The 21,859-nt window shown below is 40.5% G+C and overlaps 2 protein-coding genes across 4 annotated transcripts; one reads left to right on the top strand and one right to left on the bottom strand.

The window, feature by feature from the left end:
- Positions 1-169: 169 nt before the first annotated feature.
- On the bottom strand, positions 170-5,162 carry gale (UDP-galactose-4-epimerase). 3 transcript variants are annotated; one of them, XM_074609745.1, is made up of 11 exons: positions 5,019-5,162; positions 3,579-3,708; positions 3,301-3,416; positions 2,193-2,306; positions 1,747-1,923; positions 1,538-1,651; positions 1,357-1,423; positions 1,173-1,258; positions 975-1,052; positions 607-721; positions 170-506 (listed from the first exon to the last, which is right to left on the bottom strand). In XM_074609745.1, exons 2-11 carry the CDS (start codon positions 3,697-3,699, stop codon positions 442-444), a joined length of 1,053 nt encoding a protein of 350 aa, XP_074465846.1. In that variant the 5' UTR covers positions 3,700-3,708; positions 5,019-5,162; the 3' UTR covers positions 170-441. The 3 variants fall into 3 exon arrangements, with proteins under 3 accessions (XP_074465846.1, XP_074465847.1, XP_074465848.1); XM_074609746.1 differs by having other exon boundaries at positions 3,301-3,413; XM_074609747.1 differs by having other exon boundaries at positions 3,301-3,410.
- A 2,207-nt stretch (positions 5,163-7,369) lies between these two features.
- Positions 7,370-10,427, top strand: LOC141784058 (kazal-type serine protease inhibitor domain-containing protein 1-like). Its single transcript, XM_074661738.1, is given in 4 exon segments — positions 7,370-8,132; positions 8,271-8,431; positions 9,995-10,142; positions 10,315-10,427. Coding segments are annotated over 4 exon segments (900 nt in total). The 5' UTR covers positions 7,370-7,654.
- The last annotated feature ends 11,432 nt before the right edge of the window (positions 10,428-21,859 follow it).

Here is a 21,859-nt window from a genome sequence, read left to right as displayed (position 1 = left end):
AGGTGAGTATCTTTTACTGGAATATATTCTTATGGATTTATTATAGGGTTTGTGTCACTGAAGAATTTTCATTTAATCTCATCAACAGTCAATATCCCTTAACTACAACTCATTTAACAATCATTTGAAACAGCTCAAGTTCATAAATGAGTGGAAATGAAGGCGTTAGTTTCGTCAGTAAGAAAAAATAATTTATTCTTTCATTTTTATGGCTTACAGATCAATACATCAATAGAGAAAATATATCTGTTGTTAACCTGAAATGAGAAATTTTTTGTTTATATGTTTCTTCTAATGTAAACAGTAAATTAGATAACCATTAATATAGAAAAAATAGAAACATGATGAAACATGAAGCATTCAGCTCAATCATGTGTTTATGTGATATGTAAAAGATATTCAAACATCATTTAAAAGGAAGGGAAAAAGGATGGAGTTGTATCAAGAGGTTGTGCCGTTGGAAAATCCGGTGGGATTCGAAGACTGCCAGCGCCACAGATCCTCACCTACACAAAAAAATAACATCAGGATATTATGAGGAAATATATTACTAAAAAAAAAGACTTGTAAAATACATGTAGATTTATGCAGTGTGGCTGTCCTTACACATTCTTTCCAGGTCAAATTTGGCCTTCCAGCCCAGCTCTTGCTCAGCTAGACGTGGGTCAGCGTAGCAGGATGCGATGTCTCCTCCCCTACGTGGGGCGACTTTGTATGGGATCTATGGAGAGGACGCATTAAGTTTAACTAACAAAAAGGAGGGCGGTTTAACCTAAAAAGTGGGAACTTCAGTGAACCAGAGGGCCACCTTCCACAGTCGATACCAGCTTTGCCATCCTTTAACTCACAAGATAACATGATGTAGTGTGGTCACTGCTCCGAGTCACTTCAATTACTCTCAGAAGACACAATACAATCGCCGACCCTGAAAAGACAATTTACTTTGGAGAGAAAAGAGCTCTTGTGTCACTCACCTCTCTCCCTGATGCCTTCTCCATGGCTTTCACCATCTGGAGCACAGAGTAGCCTGTCCCTGTTCCCAGGTTGTAAACCTACAGACACAATAATGCACACATGCCAGCGCTCCCGTAAATACCTCAATCATGTATTCATGTTAAATGCACAATGAAAATGTTTTAAAAAAATTTTTTTTGTAGTTTTCTCAAATATACCTTGCAGCCGCTGTCGTCCTTCAGCTTCTTCAGAGCTGCTATGTGTCCTTTTGCCAGATCTACGACATGGATATAATCTCGCACCCCTACCGAGAGAAAGAAAACCTTGAGCCCCTCCGCCCGAAAGAATATTTAAAACCACAATTAAATCTGTGCACTGCAGTTTAAAGGTCTCCTCCATTACCTGTCCCATCAAGTGTGTCATAATCATTCCCAAAGACACTGAGGAACTTTCTTCTCCCAATAGCAACCTATGAGGGAGATATATTAAGCAATGCAAACTATGTGAAATCATACACTCGCTAATAACTACAACACGCATGGAACATGCTCTGATCTGATCTGGCTGTGTATTTGGCATGCACCTGGGCAACATATGGCAGCAGGTTGTTGGGGATACCCTGAGGGTCCTCTCCTATCTGGCCAGAGGAATGAGCTCCGATTGGGTTGAAATAACGCAGCAGCACTGCATTCCAGTCCTGCAGACAACAGAGGCCATAATGAGACACCATATGTACTGTATATGTGTGTGTGTGTGCATCTGCGAATGTCTTTCTGCCTCCTGATCAGTTACCTTCTGAGCTTTACAGTGGTCGCTGATCATCTCCTCAATGAAGAATTTGGTCTTGCCGTAGGGGTTGGTGCAGCCGCCCACGGGGTGCTGCTCGTCGATGGGGAGGCGCTGAGGGTCTCCGTACACTGTGGCTGAGCTGCTGAAGACCAGATTGCGCACCTTGTGAGTCTGCATCGCCTGGGACACATGCAAAACAAACACGGCACACGCATCCAGTCAGCCGTCTAAAGCGCACACACGCATGCACCTTAGGAGTAACTTGAGTTTGGCGGACAAAGTCATGAAGGGTGCAGTGTTAGAATCAGCCGACTCAGTATAAAATGAACACACGCTGTCATGCGCTCGGCGAGCAAAGAAGTGCAAATAAAGATCAGTTCAGAAATGAAGAGTGTAGATTTACTGAAGGACGGAAGGAGTAAGATCAGACGACAAAAGTTCAAACTGACCTCGAGCAGGTTCATGGAGGCGGTGAGGTTGACTCTGTAGTAGCGTAACGGCTGCTCCACTGACTCCCCAACAGCCTTCAGACCAGCAAAGTGCATCACCGCACTGAACGAATGCTGCAACACAGATAGATATTTAGGCATGTGTGATGGGTATGACCAATATGGAAGGACTTTTTTTTATAACTAATATGCCAATGTAGCACGGCACGGTAGCATTATGTCACACTATCTATTTTCAATGCTATCTGAGAATGTATGGTGGCCAGCAGGGACATTCTTTGGTAAAAAACAAAAACAAAACACAGTCTGTTAAAGTTAAGCAGGACATTTTATAAATACTGTTTATCAGATAGCCTTGAGTGGTTCATCCGCCAAAGTCTTCCAGCATTTATGTAAGGGATAATGTACAGCGAGCCACTCATTGTTGCAAAATAAACCCAGACATGACGATGCAGGAATGACCCCGACGCAACGCGAACCCTGAAGGGGTTTATTTTGCCACAGTGACCAGCTGGCTGTAAATTATCCTGCTTATTCCATGGCTCCTTACTTAGAAAATCAATAATTTGACACAAAAATGGTCCTTCAGAGTCCGACATCAGAACTGCGTCCATAGCAACGGTCTGTTATACATAGCAACAGTCTGCTATAAAGAAATAACAGACCGTAGAATGCCGTAATTGACCAATCAGAATCGAGGATTCAACAAAGCCGTGTAATAATCAATAATATTACATTTTGAGCTGATTTATGGGGGGGGGGAAATCTTGTATATTTTATTTTTACATGTGGAGAAATCAGATTTGGGGCTGCAACTAACAATTATTTTCATTATCCATCAATTTGCCAAATATTTTCTTGATTAATCCATTCATCAATTTGTCTATAAAATGCTGAAAAAAGTGAAAATGATCATTATCACTCATCATTTCCTAGAGCCAAAGCTGACAGCAAATGTTTGGCATTTTTGCATGAAAAATTACTAAAACGGTTCATTGATTATCAAAATAGTTGCAGGTGAATTTTCCGTCGATCGACTAAGCAATAAACACAAGTAATTGTTCCAGCTCTAATAAGATTAATGAATCAACTGTAATAACTTTCTGACCTTTTTGAAGAGTTTGTCCAAGCCAGGTTGGTCCAAAAGATCTAGTTCATGAAACTCGATGCTGGTGTCCAGGAGTTTCTCTATCCTACGTATGCTCTCTGGCACATCCCCTTCTCCTCAAATCCACAACAGGATGTAGCACGCACACACACGCACACAAAGACACGCACGCAAACACACAGTAATATCAGATATGAGTATCACTCACACTAAACAAACACACTGCCAAGGTTAAGATGACGTGCAAAGTTATTCATGTTTCCAGTAAGGAAGCTTACCTCTTACAGCGTTACTGAAGTTATCTACCACGACTGGCTGGTAGCCTGCTTCAATGAGTTCCACCACACAGTGACTCCCAATGTAGCCTCCTCCACCTGTGACCAGCACCTTCTCTGCCATTTTTCTCACCTGTCAAATACAACACACAATCAAGTACATATAATCAAGCATCAATTCAAAACCCTGTTGGGGTTATTCCAGTTGGCTGTGGTTCCTAATTCTAGCAGTATATCACAATGACTTGTGGCACAGTCTAGACCTGCTCTGGAAAAACAGGATATCCTTTAGTCTGAGCTGATTTCAGCACACCTCAATGGTTTGTTTGGTCCACTTGACAGATATGTGACCCGCCCACATTGTACTTACTTTCAAGTCTAAACCTGTCTAACCACATTAAACAAATATATATGCTGGTGCCTGCAATACAATACGTCAGTACCTACTACGTTTCATCGTTGGAAGCTATTCTTACAGTATCTTTTGAGAGAGCACACCTTTTCAGTGACTCTAAATGAGCTGCAACATATTTTTTACATTGCACAATAAATGTTTTATGATTTAATTCCATTCAAAACTATTGCCACACAGAACACAGTAAAGGCCACTATACTGAACGCTGCATGGGAATGGAGTTTTTAACATACACTCATGTAGGCCGATACACTTTAATTTCCCCATTTTATTCTGTGCTCAGTTTTGAGAAATACTATACAATAAAAAACAATTAATAATGGTCAGCCTATCGAAAAATCAAACAAAAAAATGGGTTTTTAATATCAATATGTCAATATCAATATGCCATCGTGTAGCCTACCCCTTTGCCAGTTACACTTAAGACTAAATAGCAACAAAATGTTAAAGTCTAAACCTGTCTAACCACATTAACTATAAATATATAGGCTAGTGCCTGCAATATAATACGTCAGTACCTACTACATTTCACTGTTCGAGGCTATTCTTACAGTATCTTTTGAGAGAGCACACCTTTTCAGTGACTCTAAATGAGCTGCAAGATATTTTTTTACATTGCACAATAAATGTTTTATGATTTAATTCCATTCAAAACTATTGCCACACAGAACACAGTAAAGAAATAAACAATGCTGCATGGGATTTGAGTTTGCTTTAACATAAACTCATGTAGGCCTATATACTTTCATTTCCCATTTTTATTCTGTGCTCAGTTTTGAGAAATACTATATACAATAAAAACAAATTGATTAATAATGAAAAATCAAACAATAAATGTTTTTTTAAATATCAATATGTCAATATCAATATGCCATCTTGTAGCCTACCCTTTTCCATTTACACTCAAGACTAAATAGCAACAACAAGTTACAGTGTAACTCAGTGAGTGAGCCACAACTTCCCTGTCAAGCTGTCAAAATGAGAACTCATAGTGCAGGATGATCACAGATATCAGTGAAAAGACTTACTAAATGTCCAGATATGAGGATAAATGGTCGTTTCCGGCAGAGTCTGTTGATAAAGCTGGTCAGGAGAAGCAGAAGGTTTATCTGTCAGCTCATTTAGTGAAGTTTCCCCTCTGCTCTACTCTGCTCTCCTTCACACATCTCTTTACTTCCTGTTGAAACGTGGAACAAGATAAGGTAATGATTAGCGCTCAACTTCCTGTACGTGCTCTTTCAAAATAAAAGCACACACACTCCTAAATTCCGCACCATAAAATATTGACTTAATTTTAGCTTGAACTGTGAACTATCAACTGATCAATGCGACGTGTAATGCCATGTAGGATAACCACAACAGTCGGTAAACTTGTGTTAATCTTTGCATAATTCTCAGTTTTTTTTATTTTGAAGTATAAAACGGATTCACAACATGTCTCTATCGCTACGTTCACGCTCTGACGTAGTACGTAAGCGCCTCACATGCCATGACGTCAGACACCCTCTCTAATAAAACCACGCCTCCGGTCATTCATACAGGGAGGTGATTGTGCTCAGCATCTAACTCTGTTTGTACAATCTGAAGCATGCCGGATGGCAAACAGAAAAGTGCCACGTTAGCCTACTAAAAAAATGAAATCCAGGGTATTTACACACACTGTAAATGCAGCAATGCAAGTGCAGCTCATTTAAAGTAAAGATAGTTTTAATTTTTTTAATATGTTGGCCTATATGTTGTTTGTGCATTCAGTCAGGTCCATTCAGACAGTTTGCACAAGAGCAAATAACAATAAGGGACAGTTGTATTATGTATGTATTATTAGTGGTGTTATGTTTTTTTTGTGATATATGTTGTGTTATTGTTTTCATAATGCACATAAAAGCTGTGTCCCTTCCCATACCAGGCCACACAGGACTTTATGGACACACACACAAAGCATGTGTGAAATATACAGTATATATGTCTTTTATGTCATGAAATATATAAAGAAAGACAGATCCAAATGGTAATAATACATTATAGAATGATAAAACATATAAAAAAAATATTATAAACCCAAAAATTATATAATTATATCTTACGTAAACTTAAAAAACGAAACAGTATGTAGCAAATTAAAATTAGATTGAGGGAAATGATCACAACATAACAATACAAAATGAGTCATATTAAGTCCTCTGTGAAGCTGCTGTATGAAGACCAGGCCTCAAATTTTCCTGAATGGCCCGATGTTATTCTAGCAATGCACCATTGGAGGTGAGTGATATCTAGAACAGCAGACCAGCACAAACACTTTACTCCTAACTCTGAGAAACAATAACCTCATACCTAAATCTATATATTATTTAAAGGGACAGTGTGCAGGATTTGGCGGCATCTAGTGGTGTGGTTGCAGATTGCAACCCCTCCGCTCACTCCTTCCTTTCCAAGACTGCGGTAATGTGAGCCACAGAGTGCAAAACCATGGTAACGCTGTCCGTCTCGCTCAGAGGCCATCATTACCATATTAACACTACTTTAGGAGCAACAGAAGTCAGACGGCGGCTGGCAGTGCCACGGTTTTGCACTCTGTGGCTCACATTACTGCAGTTTCACAGAAGTGTTGGAGAACTACGGTGGCCTTCAGGTAACATCAAAACGTGAAAGGCTCTCTATAGCCAGTGTTTGGTTTGTCCGTTCTGGGCTACTGTAGAAACATGGCAGAGCAACACGGCGGACACCGTGAAGAGGAACCGCTCCCTATGTAGATACGAAGGGCTTTTTCTAAGCTAACGAAAACATTCTTAGTTTCAGGTGATAACTCTCAAATGAAAACAGTTATGAATATTATATTACATTTCTGCTAATAGATCCCTTGAAATGTTAAACACTGTTTTTTTTTTTTTCTTAGAATGATTTTCTTCCTTTCCCACACTCCATATTTCCATTTATAGACAAATATTCATTCCCAACCTCCACAACACAAACAAAAATCATCATGAAATCATCAGATAATGTTTCCAAACCCAGGAATTTCACACTACTCCACTAGATAGAGAGCTGGTAGAAACTGCATTTTCTATTAACTTCAGATCATTGTTTGCTAAATAATGCATGTTAAATATATATTAGGTGCATTATGTTCATATAGAAAGCTGTTGTTTTCCGTTACATTTGTATGAAGTTTAAATTCAGCAGGATTCTTTTATATCCTGTGCCATTTCTGAAGTCCATTTGCCAGTCCCGCCCTGCCCAGGCTGGCACATGAAGAAAGGCAGCAGAATTGGGAGGAAAGAAAGATGAGACGAGTCGGATACCTTCGAGATGAAGTTTGCTCGCTTCATTCACTGCAAATGCTGTCTCTTTGTTAGGAAGGACTTGGAGCTGATGAAGAAATCTCAAGGGGAAAAGCAAAATGGCAAAATACTTCAGCAGGGGTACACGGTAATAATAATAACGAAAAACCAATCCATTCAGGAGAGGACAGAGAGGAGACAGAAGGAAACATTTAAAACTCAGAGGAAGAACAACATGTGACTGACTATCAGAGAACAGCAGGCAACCAGGACTGCCATCTCTCTTATAAATTTGGTTCAGCTTGAAAATCGTCTTACAGTTTCATTTTGGGTCAACTGTTTGCCTTCAAGTTGTCAGGAAGACTTGTTTGTGACTTTGTGTGCTGATGCAGATCAGCAGCATGGCTCAGCTTTGCCTGTGTGTCTGTATATGCACGAGTGTATGGCTCCACACTTCCCTCGGATTGCCACCCCAGCACCGTGGGTGGCTGCGGCTGTGGGAGGAGGGCGAGGGCTGCAGGGAGTGCAACCACCGCCTCTGCCCCCCGGTCCCCGACAACTGTCTTGCAGGTCGGGTGCAGGACGACTGTGGATGCTGTGAACGGTGTGCTAACGTGGAGGGGCAGAAGTGTGACCCGGATGGGGCTCAGAAGTTCTACGGCCGCTGTGGAGAGGGCCTGGTCTGCCAGAGGAAAATGCCGAAGAGGGGACACGGGGCTGATCCAGAACCTACATGTGTGTGTCAGGAAAAGAGCCCTGTATGTGGCTCAGATGGGTGGACCTACCCAAATGTTTGCCAGATGACGGCCAACAGCCACCGTAACACAACCCTCAAGCTCACAGGAAGAGGACCCTGCCACTCTGGTTACTGCGCTCTTTTCTTACATATGTTATCAGTCCAGGAAAGTTATTATTTTCCAGATTTCAATGCATATGAATAGTTGTCTTGATGGGGAGCTTTACAGTTTTGAACCTTGGGGAACTCTTTTTTTTCTACCGCAGCGCCCCGTATTCTTCGAAGACCCAGAAACCTTTTCAACTACACCGGGAACGACATTGTGTTTGGGTGTGAGGTCTCAGCCTACCCTCTTCCATATCTGAGCTGGAGGAAGAAAGGGAGTGACAACTTCCTGCCAGGAGATGATCCTCACATCTCTGTCCAGGTTTGATACGAGCTGCAGTTATTATGCATCACGGAGAGTTTATTAACAGCATATGCTTTGTTTGAAATGTGTCCATTTGGGTCTGTCGTTTTCAGTTTAAGAGGGCCTTTGTCCCAGTTTGCTCAACAGTTAAAGATGTTTTTGATTTAAAATGACTGTGAGGAGTTTTTAACTGGTTATGAAACAGTCTCAATTTAATACTGATGCGTCTATTTGACCTACATCAGTAAACGAGACCATTAGCGAGGTAATTGGATAGTTATTCTTAATGCCTGTCGTCGGTGCCACCGGGTCGGATTCCACACAAAATCAGACAAAATCATTTAGGTTCACCAGAAACTCCTTCAGCTCAGACTCCAGCGGGGCACACAGCAGGCAGACCCACATCCGCCTTTTGCTGCCACCTTCGACCAACAGTCAACTTACGCCAGTCATCCCTGGGAGCCAACAATGACACCACTTTGCTGGAGGCCCAAGCAGTATTGCTGGGCCTGCTGGAGGGAAGGGAGGCACGGGAGTACCAGAACCAGGACTGCATGGTGCAGACTGTCAGACCCTACTGCAGTAAAATGAGGAATTTTCTAAAGGGACTCTGGTGCTCGGAAACACTACTGCTTTTGTCCACAGGGACTGCCAAAATCAACACTAAATTTAAATTCTTCGTAGCTATAAGGGGAATTTCACAGATGTTTACATATGAAATTCACTTAATTCATCACGAGGAGTACTACCCAGCCTGAAAATAATTGAATAATGTCTTCTGTGGCTCTGGAGTGAGCTTTTCCAAAACAGAGTTGCATTACGGGAAATGTAGGACCCCGTGTTTTTGGAGCTTGACTCATACTATGGACTAAAAGTCAAGGTATGTCTGCCTCTGCTGCTCTGATTTCGACCATTCTGTTTTTAATGTGTCTTTTTTGAGACTCCTAGCTTTGTGGAAGTGTCACACTAAATCGCTGGAGTAGCCCTTTAAACCTGAATCCAGCTGGTAGATTCTATTTTCCAAGGCTGAGATGAGAATCACATAGCAACTCACAATATTATCACAACAAAGACTGAATTGGTATCACAATACCAGGGATTCTGATACATAATATAATGCAAGACAATCATCTTAGAAAGATGATGATAGCCATCTGTGTGACTGAAAAGGAATACACAGCACAAAAAAATGGCAAAACAACAAATGATCACTTCCCAACAAAGCTTCTACTTCTACAGAGAAGAAAAGTGGAAGAAATCAGAAAAAGAAGAAAAGTGGTAACAAAATGAACAGACTTTCCTTTTAAACACCCACATAGCAATGTGTTCTGTGGTTAGATTAAATGCTCAACTACCAAACAAGAAAACAGTTCCAGAGTTTATTCCACAAGTCTATTGATAACAATACAAAAAGGAAGAAAGGGAGTTGATAATGGTGCTAGTGTATTAAGGGCAATTATTTATATAATTATAATGCTTTGTTGTACCACCCATACTGCTGATAAAAGTCTAATGGATACATTTCTTACCTTTAAATAGATCTTTATCATCTCTTGTGATGTAATCCCATCTGTTTTTCAGACTCGAGGCGGTCCCCAGCGCTACACTGTCTCCACCTGGCTTCAGATACAGGGCCTCCACGTCTCTGATGCAGGGGTCTACTCTTGCATCTCCCACAATGCCTTGGGAGAAACGTCTGCATCTGCACAGCTCACAGTGTTGAGACAAGGTGAGTGTCTGAGCATCATACTGTAGACTGTGCACTGTAGTCAACGGTGAATCTGATTTTTGCGCAAAAGCAGCTCAATAGAACAACAATAGAAAACTAGTTTCTTTAGTTATTTACTTATTCGAAAGATGCTCTATATTCTTACTCAAAATCATTCTTATCTGCTCTCCAGTGGTGACGGAGATGAAAGGCCATGCCAAGGAGGAACAGGAGCACTTTGATCATCTGGAGGAAGGCAGTGGGGATGGACAGCTGGCATTTTGAGATTACCTGGGATTAATTTAAACCAGTTTTATATGACCAGACAACAACGTCTATCATAAAGGATCAGCAAACGTATTTTAAATTAAAGGGCACGACATTTGTCAGTCATCTAACTGCTCAATTGTAAGAGGAATACCTATAATTAAACATCACATCTGCTTTTATTCGCCTTCTTACTGTACTATGGCACACAAATATATCACTCTTGTTGATTGCTGTGCAAAGTTTAAGAAATTTGTATGATTATAATTAGGGGTATCAATCGATTAGAATCGCGTTTAATCGCATGATTGTCCATAGTTAATCGCAATTAATTGCATATTTTTTATCTGTTCAAAATGTACCTTAAGGGATATTTGTCAAGTATTTAATACTCTTATCAACATAGGAGAGGGCAAATATACTGCTTTATGCAAATGTATGTATATACTTATTACTTGAAATTAATTAACAACACAAAATAGATAAAGCTCTCTATATAAAATGATTAGGGCTGTCGATTAAAATATTTAATTGTGATTAACCACACGATTGTCCGTAGTTAATCGTGATTAATCGCAAACTATTCGCACATTTTTTATTGGTTCAAAATGTACCTTAAAGGGAGATTTGTCAAGTATTTAATACTCTGGAGTGGACAAATATGCTGCTTTATGCAAATATATGTATATATTTATTATTGGGAATCAATTAACAACACAAAACAATGACAAATAATGTCCAGAAACCCTCACAGGTACTGCATTTAGCATAAAAAATATGCTCAAATCATAACATGGCAAACTCAAGCCCAACAGGCAACAACAGCTGTCAGTGCGCTGACTTGACTATGACTTGCCCCAAACTGCATGTGATTATCATAAAGTGGGCATGTCTGTAAAGGGGAGACTCGTGGGTACCCATAGAACCCATTTTCCTTCACATATCTTGAGGTCAGAGGTCAAGGGACCCCTTTGAAAATTACCATGCCAGTTTTTCCTCACCAGAATTTAGTGTAAGTTTTGAGTGTTATTGAGCCTCCTTCGCGACAAGCTAGTATGACATGGTTACCAATGGATTCCATAGGTTTTCTAGTTTTTATATGATACCAGTATCTTCACTTTAAAACTGATCCAGCTACAACCCCAAAAATTGCAAGTTGTGTTAATGTGTTAAAGAAATAGTGGCATTAAAACAAATCTGTATTATTATCAATTACCTTTGACAGCCCTAATTATAATAGAACTGGACTATAATAACAACCCCTTGACCACTGACATACTAGAGAGACTGTTAACTCATCTTCAAAACATTTAAAGGACCAGTTTGTAGGATTTAGTGGCATCTAGTGGAGAGGTTGCAGAATGCAACCAACTGAACACCCCTCTGCTCCCATCCCTTCCAAGCAGAACTCCGGTGGCCTTCAGGGAACAAAAATGTGAAGGTCTCTCTATAGAGCCAGTGTTTGATTTGTCCATTCTGGGCTACTGTAGAAACATGGCAGAGCAACATGGCGGACTCTGTGAGGAGGACCAGCTCCCTATGTAGATATGAAGGGCTCATTCTAAGCTAACGAAAACACAATTCTTATTTTCAGGTGATTTCACACTAATGAAAACATAGTTATGAATATTATATTCCATTTCTGCCAATAGATCCACCGAAATGCTAAACACTGGACTTTTCATTTGACATGATTGATACAAATTACAAACAGATACAAGTCACCCCTAAAGTAAAGCCCTTTACCACTGACTCCTGCTTTCACCTCTCCACCCATAAAACATTAGCACAGTACATTCGTTCACTTAGAAAAAAGAAAGAGATGGATGGAGCGAGAGAAGGTGCGCCCATCCGCAGGGTCTCCATCTGATTCTCTTCATCTCTCTCCACCTGAGTGCCAGTTAATCCTCCCCTCATCCCCCGACTCCCAGCTGGATACACCAGCTCCTTCTGAATGGCAAGCTGCATTAACGCAGAGGAACTTTCCCCTGCTGTCTGTTAGTCAAAGCTGATTGGAGATTACAGGCCTGCGGCGAAAACACAGCCCTCCATCTCATCTCAAATCACTTTCCAGCCCTTTATCTCTCCTTCTTCTCTTCATTTCTTTATCTTTTTAATCCCAACTCTCCTCCTTTTCAATGTCATCAACTTTCACTTGCCATTACATTTTTTTTGTTGCCTCTATACAGTGTCTCTCTTTTTGACAGCTGAATGACAAGAGGGATGAAGAGGAGGAAGAGGGAGAGGAAAAAAAAAACCCTTCCCCTCCTGAGTGGAGCCAGAATGATGTCATGGGGGCATTTGTCCTCCTGGTGTGGAGGCTTCCCTTCCCCTGCTAATTACCTTGTACAAACTCAAATCTGATATGGCGGATATGAGGCCCAAATACAATTATTGTGGGCTAACAAAGAGATATTGAGATTCAGGGAATGAGGGAGAGACTGCAAGTGAGATAGCAGGAAAGGCCGTGCACGCACACACACACACACACACATACATCCATCGCGTGCACGCAAACACGCTCGCATACCCACCCACACACACACACAAGCACAACCACTTGTCCTTCCCCTCCATTCCCTCAGATAGGCTAATGTTATTACTGGGGTAATTATCCTCATTAGTGCCAGCAGCTGTAGAGAGCACATTGCTTGCTGTTCAAACTCCACCCCGAACCTTTCCGTCTTCACATCCCCTCTTTGTTTTCCCTAGATCTCATTTAGAGACTTTGTCTCCATCCTTTGCATGCTAGGTGGAGGCAGTTGTAAAAATAGAGCCCCATCAAATATCTAATAAGCCAGAGTTGCCCCTGTTTTTCTAACTTGTTACAGTCCATTTTGTGGATGAGGGTTGCTAATGTGCTCTGGCCTGCAGCACAGAAAGACACATTAGAGGGCCAAAAGTAGGAAAATAACTAGAAAATGGTTCAAGTGCACAATATTTATAAAACAGTTTATAATTTTCTGTCATAAAACAAGGATGCATTAACTGAAAATCACAATTTTGTATGTGTAATTTGCACCTTCCAGGTTTCCTGAGGTGAACAATCAAACACAAGATGGCACTGTTGAGTCAAATAATCACATTAATGCTCTCCAGTGCTTCTACTTTGACAGCTAGCTCTATTAACACTGCTCTCTCATCTCATCTGCTTCATTTTCTTATTTACCTCCCTCCCAAAAATAAAAAATCATCCCTCATAAAAGAAAATTAGCTGTCACAGTCCTTCCTCCTTGAATGCAATGACACTTCCCCATTGGGATGGGATGGCTATGAAGAGTTGATAGTGTTTGCATAACTAAAGGTATTGCCTGTTTATTTGTGAGATGTTTATATGAAAGCACCCTGGAAATGATCCCCTTCATGCATTTTAACTGTCTGCATCTTTACACACAAATTATGAGATCAACAGCTGAAGCAGGCGGCTTTACACACAGCATCCCCCCCGCTCTGTGAGATTGCCTTTTGTTTTATTGCCAGCCACTGGTGCGGGCAGTAGGTAACCTGTATACTGCTAAGCCCCGCATCAGGCGCTAAATGTCATGCATAGCCTGTTTTTATTGGCTGATATGGCCTGTTGTACCCTTCTCCTTTTTCCTGGAAGCCATTGTTAAAGAGCTGGTTGTTAATGCGGCTGACCAGATGGGCTCCTTCTCCCTGCAGCTCTGACTGAGGGTGTTTACCATGCACTGGGCTGTGGATAACAGGTGAGACTGCTGCTGGCTTTTCAACCAATCAGAGGGCAGCAGATGTCTGGCCCTCTGCCTGTAAACCTTTATTTGGCATTTGGGGACTTATGGGAGTGGGCTTGCTAATAACACTGAATCAAAGTGAATTCTGGTTTATATGTTTTTTTTACACAATGTGAAATGGTCATGCAAGCTATGCCAATAATCCACACACATACCCGATGCTATCAAACCCCGAGCCCCATATACTGAATCATTTTTGTAAGAAACTTCAGTTAAATAAAGTATTTCTTTGTGTATCTAATACTCCAGATGACAAACCAGCCCAGCTATTTAATTTTCCCTTAGTAAAGTTCAGACATCATTTCCAGAGATGCTCCCTCGTCCCTTGTGTGACAAAATGTTTCCAGCATTAGCTGCGCAAACAGGGAACATTCCTTTCCCTTTCCAATGCGGGCCATCTTGAATTACTGCCTGCAATTATCATGGCAACAACAAAGGCATAAGGCCAGGCCTGGGATGGTTGAGGAGTAGTCTTTTTAAAGCTTTGAATCAATCTGCCTTAATGGATGACCTGTGTCTAGCATGCATGTATGGATTAGTTTGGCTGGAGCACCTGTCCCTGTTCTGTCAACAGCAGATCAGGTTACTGGCTACACATTCACCTGGCTGACACAACTTCCTGTGATTGACAATACGCCGGCCTTTGTTCAAATAAGCTGCTTTATGCAAATGTATGTATATACTTATTATTGGGAATCAATTAACAACACAAAACAATAACAAATATTGTCCAGAAACCCTCACAGGTACTGCATTTAGCATAAAAAATATGTTCAAATCATAACATGGCATACTGCTGTCAGTGTGTCAGTGTGCTGACTTGACTATGACTTGCCCCAAACTGCATGTGATTATCATAAAGTGGGCATGTCTGTAAAGGGGAGACTCGTGGGTAACCATAAAAACCATTTTCATTCACATATCTTGAGATCAGAGGTCAAGGGACCCCTTTGAAAATGGCCGTGACAGTTTTTCTTCACCAAAATGTAGCCTAAGTTTGCAGCGTTATTTATTCTCATTCGTGACAAGAATGACCTGGTTGGTACCAATGGATTCCCAAGGTTTTCTGTTCTATTCTATTTCTAGTATCTTCACTCTAGCTTTAAAACTGAGCCTGCTACAATCTAAAAATCCCAAGTTGCGTTAATACTTTAGGGAAATTAGAAATGTTAAAACGCTAACAAGTTATTATTGCGTTAGCTTTGACAGCCCTAAAGATGATAGAAAAAAATCCAGCACACATCATATTTCCATGAACAATTCCACCTAACGTCTGTCTCCTAATTTCAAGATCCGGTCCTAACGAGGCCTCTCAGGTTGATTATGGAGTTAAGCTGCCAGAGCGGCCCACTGAAGCGAGGCTGTGGCTGGGCTTAACATCCTTCCAAGGACAGCTTGTATCTGATCTGAACTGGGACACACAGCTCAGTCGAGAATGGGAAGAACAGTCTCTCTGACCTTTGCTCCTGAGTACTGAGATTTAAAGATTATATTATTAAGTATAAGCTCTGATTTCCAGTCAGAATGTTTTATTATGCATATCTTGTGATATTTAGAAGAGAACTGGGAAATTAGAGCAGCTGACGGGATATATCAAGCATGTCTTCTTCACACTAGAGAAGTTTTTTATTCTCCAAAATAAGAGCAGATATCTCCTCTGAGTTTTTCTCAGAGCACAATTTGGGAAATTCCCCTTGGATTTATGGTAGTTTCATGAGAGTGATGTTTCAAAGCATGCAGCCAGCTCTGTGGTACACTCATGTGTAACCATTAACTGATGTTCAAACAAACGTCACCGAGCCTGCACCTCCGAGAGGTAAACCCATAACGCAAAGCTCTATTTGAGGTCATTAATATTTGAGTCAGGAGTCCAGAAAAGGGAAGTCTTTACATATTTCATCAAGCTGGCACAGTGCTAGTGTGGCCTTGCTGCTATTTTGTATTCACTGTCATCTCCATTATCTCCCTGATGATGAAACGATTAGCTAGAAACCGTTATGCTAACCACAAAGCTGGAGGGGTGATGGATGGGCTAAGTGATAGACTCAGGCGGTTGGTCGGGGGGCTTTGTCCTGGATCTCTGACACCTTCTATCTTCTGATCCATGCAACCCCCCCATTGCCTCCATACAACCCCCAGTTACCCCCACCAGCTGCCCCTGACCCCTCATCATAGCACTGCCTCTGCTTGCCATGTGCTTGGAGTCAAAGGGTTCCCACCTATCGCTCATCAGGATGGAGCCCCACCATCTCCTGCCCCACGCACTAAATCACAATCAATCGCTCGGCAGACAGAGATGGATTGGGACGTCCGCGACCCTGTACCTTTTCAGCGAGCTGCCCACCCTCCAAAAAGGGCCGATGTCACTGACAGATAATAGAGGTGATTCGAGGAGGAGTGAGCAGGTCAAGTCTGCCGCCCCTGGAAGGAAGTTATCACAAAGCCATGGAGGGAAATTCTTTTCTCTTTAGGAACAACAGTCACAATGTCTAACAGCATGTCTGACAGAAGGACGTGTGGTGGAGAAAGGTTGGCTTTGAAGCTAAAAATAAGACTTTCTTATATGATTTAAATGTATCTAAATGTAATTCAAGGCACATTTTTTTTGAATGATGTGGAGAATATATTCTTATGGTGCTGTAAATGTATGGGGCATGTCAATGTGCTGTTTCCTGCTACTCATCAAAAGTTCATAAGGGTCTATCCCCCAAATCAAACCACAAAAAAGTTCAATGTTAGATTTGTGCAGAAAATAAAGCCTTTTATGTTTAAGGCATGTTTAGCATGCTTTTTTTTAATCATATCTCTTGCACTTCAACCATCTCTGTTTCTTTAGCATAAGCATTTCAAGATAAGATACATGCATGAACCAAATTATGCCCAAATGTGTCAGCTAGATGTCCATTAAATGTCTAACAAGCTAAATGTTTGCTTACTTAGGTAAATGTATGACCGTCAACTGAGAAACTCCTTTTAAAGGGATTGTTTGGGTGAGGTGGGGTTTGTATGAGGTACTTATCTATAGTAGGTGTATTACTTACAGTAGATGACAGTCGGCACGCCCCCAGTTTGGAGAAACAGACACAAGTACCGACACCGAAGCAAAGCAATACAGTGCTGTAGACGGGGACGGCAGAAAAACATATTTAGCCACCTAAAAAAATTATATCCGTTTAAGTGTACGCTATATTTAGAATATTATGCAGGCCAACTGAACTGAAAGTGGAATGTATTTATACTGTTTATGTCATCTGAGCCTGTTCGCTTTGGAGAGATCATAGATAAGTTTCATTTTCAGTTGAGTTCCCCGTCGGAAAGGAGAAGGAAACGGCTGTCTGACGGCAAGATAAATCGGTGAAAATATTCTAAATATAGCGCACACTTTACATTAATATTGATTTTTTTTAGGTGGGCCTTTCTTTAAGGTGGCTAAAATAAGTTTTTCTGCCGTCCCCATCCACAGCACTGTATTGCTTTGCTCCGGTGTCGGTACTCGTGTCTGATTTTCAATGCTGGGGGCGCGCCGAACGTGATCTACTGTAAGTAATACACCTACTGTGGATAAGTACCTCATACAACCCCACTTCAAAACACCCAAACTATCCCTTTAAAATGAACTTAATTGAAATATACTTGTAGGGTCATGAAACAGCATAATATGGAAAGTGTAGTCACGTAGAAACGGCATGAGTTGGCTATGGTATTTCTACGTTTTTTTTTTAGAAGATATTTTATTTCAAGAAGGTAGCTTGGCTAATGTTATTGCTCACTAACATAAAGCCAGACTATTAAAGCTGGATGCTATGTGGGTTAAGTTTTCCCTCATTTTACTAATGTTACATATATTACGTAACTCAAGGTTAATAAAATGACATGTATTTGACAAACACTGCTTAAAAACATATAATGAATTAAATTGTAATTAACATAATGAACCCTAATGAACTAATTAACCTTGTTAAATGGTATACTGAACCGTTAAGGGGTGCCATATACGTAGGCTACCAAGACGTAGGACCAAAAATATTCACTTACAAACTATATCTGTATCATTTAAACTCAGATACATGTATGCCAGCCTTCACTGCACATGTAATCATATTTATAGATGTAGCCTACTACCAATAAGCTGCCTTACTTCCACAGTCTGTCCGCTTCTCCCTTTTCTCCACTCTCAAAATAATACAATCTTGACATTCTGCCTCACATCATCATGTGTGTTTGAAGAGTTGCCGTCTAGTGCTTCCTGATTTACTTCACAACAGTCTGAGTGATTGCATCATTCACATGAGCATTGACAACAAATATCATTCAGACATGTAAAAAGTCTCCACGATGCCATAACACGATGATTGGGAGTGAAAGATCTTATTCTGTATTCACTGCCAAGGCCTCAAGGAGGATCATTCACATGTAGATGTGTCCTTCTGGAAGTGCCTCCGCTATACAATTTCCATTTAGATAAGGTGTATACACAAATAAAGAAAGGGACATTGGGTTCTTCATTTGATTAACTAATCATAGTCTTTGTAATTCCACTCGGAGACCTTGAAGGGCAGTGGCGGGCTGTGCACCGTGATTAGCCTATGCATGATTGCTGCTGCCGTGGCACAAATCAGTTCAAGTAACTCAACTCCGTACACTACGCCGTGGCTGTGATTAAACAGGCGATTAAGACGTAGGGAGTTTTCTGTCTGTTTAATCCCTTTTCCCATTGTCTAGATAGATAGCCACAGTGTAGTCCCTGATCAACAATAACTGAACACCACAAGAATTGGAGTGAGAGGTGATTAGGGTCTTTAAAGCTCCCTGGAGTGTGGATGCAGGTTGTTTGTGATTAGCTCGAATTTAGAGGTACATTCTGTTCTTATTGCCTCGCTGGAGCAGGGAATTCATTATCTGATGCTTAAGCTGAGGGGAGAAAGGTTTAATATCTTTAAGTGAGACCGGAATAATCCACGTTTGTGGTACAAAACATGGCAAGTGAGGAAGCTTCCGGTTCGCAGCATGTTGACAAACCAACAAAACACTCCTCAACCTCACGACTCAAGCCTCAAAGTGCTTTAACCCTCTTCCCACTTCTCTGCTAGCCCTCTTCATGATGTGCAGTGGTGTCTGTGTATCATCTGAAGGCTGTATAGAAACTCTACAGCCCCTCTCCATGACTGATCTCTTTTGATAGAGCTCATTATGCAAACTGCTCCCAACTCCCACCGCATAATTAGTGCTTAATTAATTTGAGTGAAATCTTTCATCTGTCTGTGTCCGGCCAGCTCCTTCTTTCCATTTACAACATGATATTAATTTCAGAGGGGGGAATGGTAGCCCAGCTGATGAAAAGGCAGATATAATTAATCAAGTACTGTATCCTTTTCCTTCATTTTTTTGCAGGAATAATAATAAGTGTGATGAGCAGAGTCTGATTAACCCTATTATGCTCCCTAATTAGGGTGATCATTTAATAATCAAAGAAGCAGCACAATTATAAGAGAATGCAAATCATGCCATCTAATGAAGAGCGTGCCAATTCTGGGAATTCTTTGTTTGGAAAATGCAGCATTCCAGAGTCAAAGGCCACGAAAAGGTTCATCTCTTAATGTACACATGTTGAGGACGTACTTACATACTTGAGCCCCACATTTTTCATACATTTCTCTGACTCTTGTAAATCTCCATCGGCGACAGCCAAAACGATATATACAGTATATATATTTATACACATATATGTAGATACATATATGTATACACACATAAATAGATATATATATATATATATATATAAATATATATACATGTATATATTTATATATATACATGTATATATATATATATATGTAATATATATGTATATAAAACATATTTAATTGCGATTAATAGCATGATTGTCCATAGTTAATTGCGATTAATCACAAATTTTTTATCTGTTCAAAATGTACCTTGAAGGGAGAAGACAAAAACAATGACAAATATTGTCCAGAAACCCTCACAAGTAGTGCATTTAGCATAAAAAATACGCTCAAATCATAACATGGCAAACTCAGATTAAAATTATTAATGCGATTAATGGGGTTAATTGCATGGTTGTCCATAGTTAATCACGATTAATCGCACACATATTATCTGTTCAAAATCTACCTTAAAGGGAGATATGTCAAGTATTTAATACTCTTATCAACATGGGAGTGGGCAAATTTGCTTGCTTAATGCAAATATATGTATACATTTATTATTGGAAAATCAATTAACAACACAAAACAATGACAAATATAGTCCAGAAACCCTCACAGGTACTGCATTTAGCATAAAAAATATGCTCAAATCATAACATGGCAAACTGCAGCCCAACAGGCAACAACAGCTGTCAGTGTGTCAGTGTGCTGACTTGACTATGACTTGCCCCAAACTGCATGTGATTATCATAAAGTGGGCAAGTCTGTAAAGGGGAGACTCGTGGGTACCCATAGATCCCATTTTCATTCACATATCTTGAGGTCAGAGGTCAAGGGACCCCTTTAAAAATGGCTTTGCCAGTTTTTCCTCTCCAAAATTTAGCGTACGTTTGGAGTGTTATTTAGCCTCCTTCGCAACAAGCTGGTATGCCATGATGGTACCAATGAATTCCTTAGGTTTTTCTAGTTCCATATGTTGTCAGCCGAGCTCTGTCCAAAGGTAACAAAATTGGCCTACCAGCACCTCTAGAACTCATTAATTAAGCAGTTATATTTGGGTTGTTTAATCCGTCCAACCACTGCAGTGAAAAAACAAGAAATTGTAGTTTTACAGGGGGTTATTTGCAGGATTATTTCTTAACCGTCGATAAAACCGCAACGTGACATTTGTACACTTTTTGTAAGTATTAAACAAATGAAATATAAAGTGTTTATCTTTATCTTTAGAGATGCTGGTAGGGGTATATTTTCAGCTTTGGCCAGAGCCAGGCACTGTTTCCAGTCTTTGTGCTAAGCTAAGCTAAGTGGCTACCATGCAGACATAAAAGTGGTAATGGTTTTCTTATCTAACTCTTGGCAAGAAAGCAAATAATCCCATTACCCCCCAAATGGAGAACCATTGTTTTGATTTTCAAAATAAAACAAAGCATTAGTAACGCTGTAAAATAATAAAAAAAGATCAACATAATGTTAAAACAAGCTTATTCCAAGGGCACATTGCCACTCATCTGAGAGTAAGAATGACAGAATCTCATCACTTAAGCACTTACAGCTACTCACATGGCTGCCAACTTTTATTTCCCACCGGCCCTGTGTCTTTTATAGAGCCCGAGGTACAAAGAGGAAGCTGCCACTGTAAACTCAAGGGCAGAAGTTCAGTACCATGGACAGCAACCAGTCTTCTCACACTCCTTCACACAGACCTTCCACATGTTTAAAATATAACATTGTGAATATTAATTCAGGAAACAGGACAATTACATATTTAACAGAGACTTCTACATGCATCTTATGTATGAATAAGCTGAGTTTAAGGCTGTGAGAAAGACGGCCAGTGTGTAGCTCCATATGTCAATAGATAAAGGATATGGCCCATTAGGTCTGCCAGAGTCCATCTTTCATGATCCTAGATGATACAGCTGCTGTCTACACTTTCATCAAGATAATGGTGACCTCATATATGGAGTCTATGAGCAATGGCCCTGATTTCATTTTTTCTTACATGGAGTCATTATCAATATCATTACAATCTTCAGGGAGCCAGTGAGCA

The sequence above is a fragment of the Sebastes fasciatus genome, chromosome 15, assembly GCF_043250625.1.
Source record: "Sebastes fasciatus isolate fSebFas1 chromosome 15, fSebFas1.pri, whole genome shotgun sequence".
In the NCBI taxonomy this organism is placed as follows: domain Eukaryota; kingdom Metazoa; phylum Chordata; class Actinopteri; order Perciformes; family Sebastidae; genus Sebastes; species Sebastes fasciatus.
This window is presented reverse-complemented; position numbering and strand designations above follow the sequence as displayed.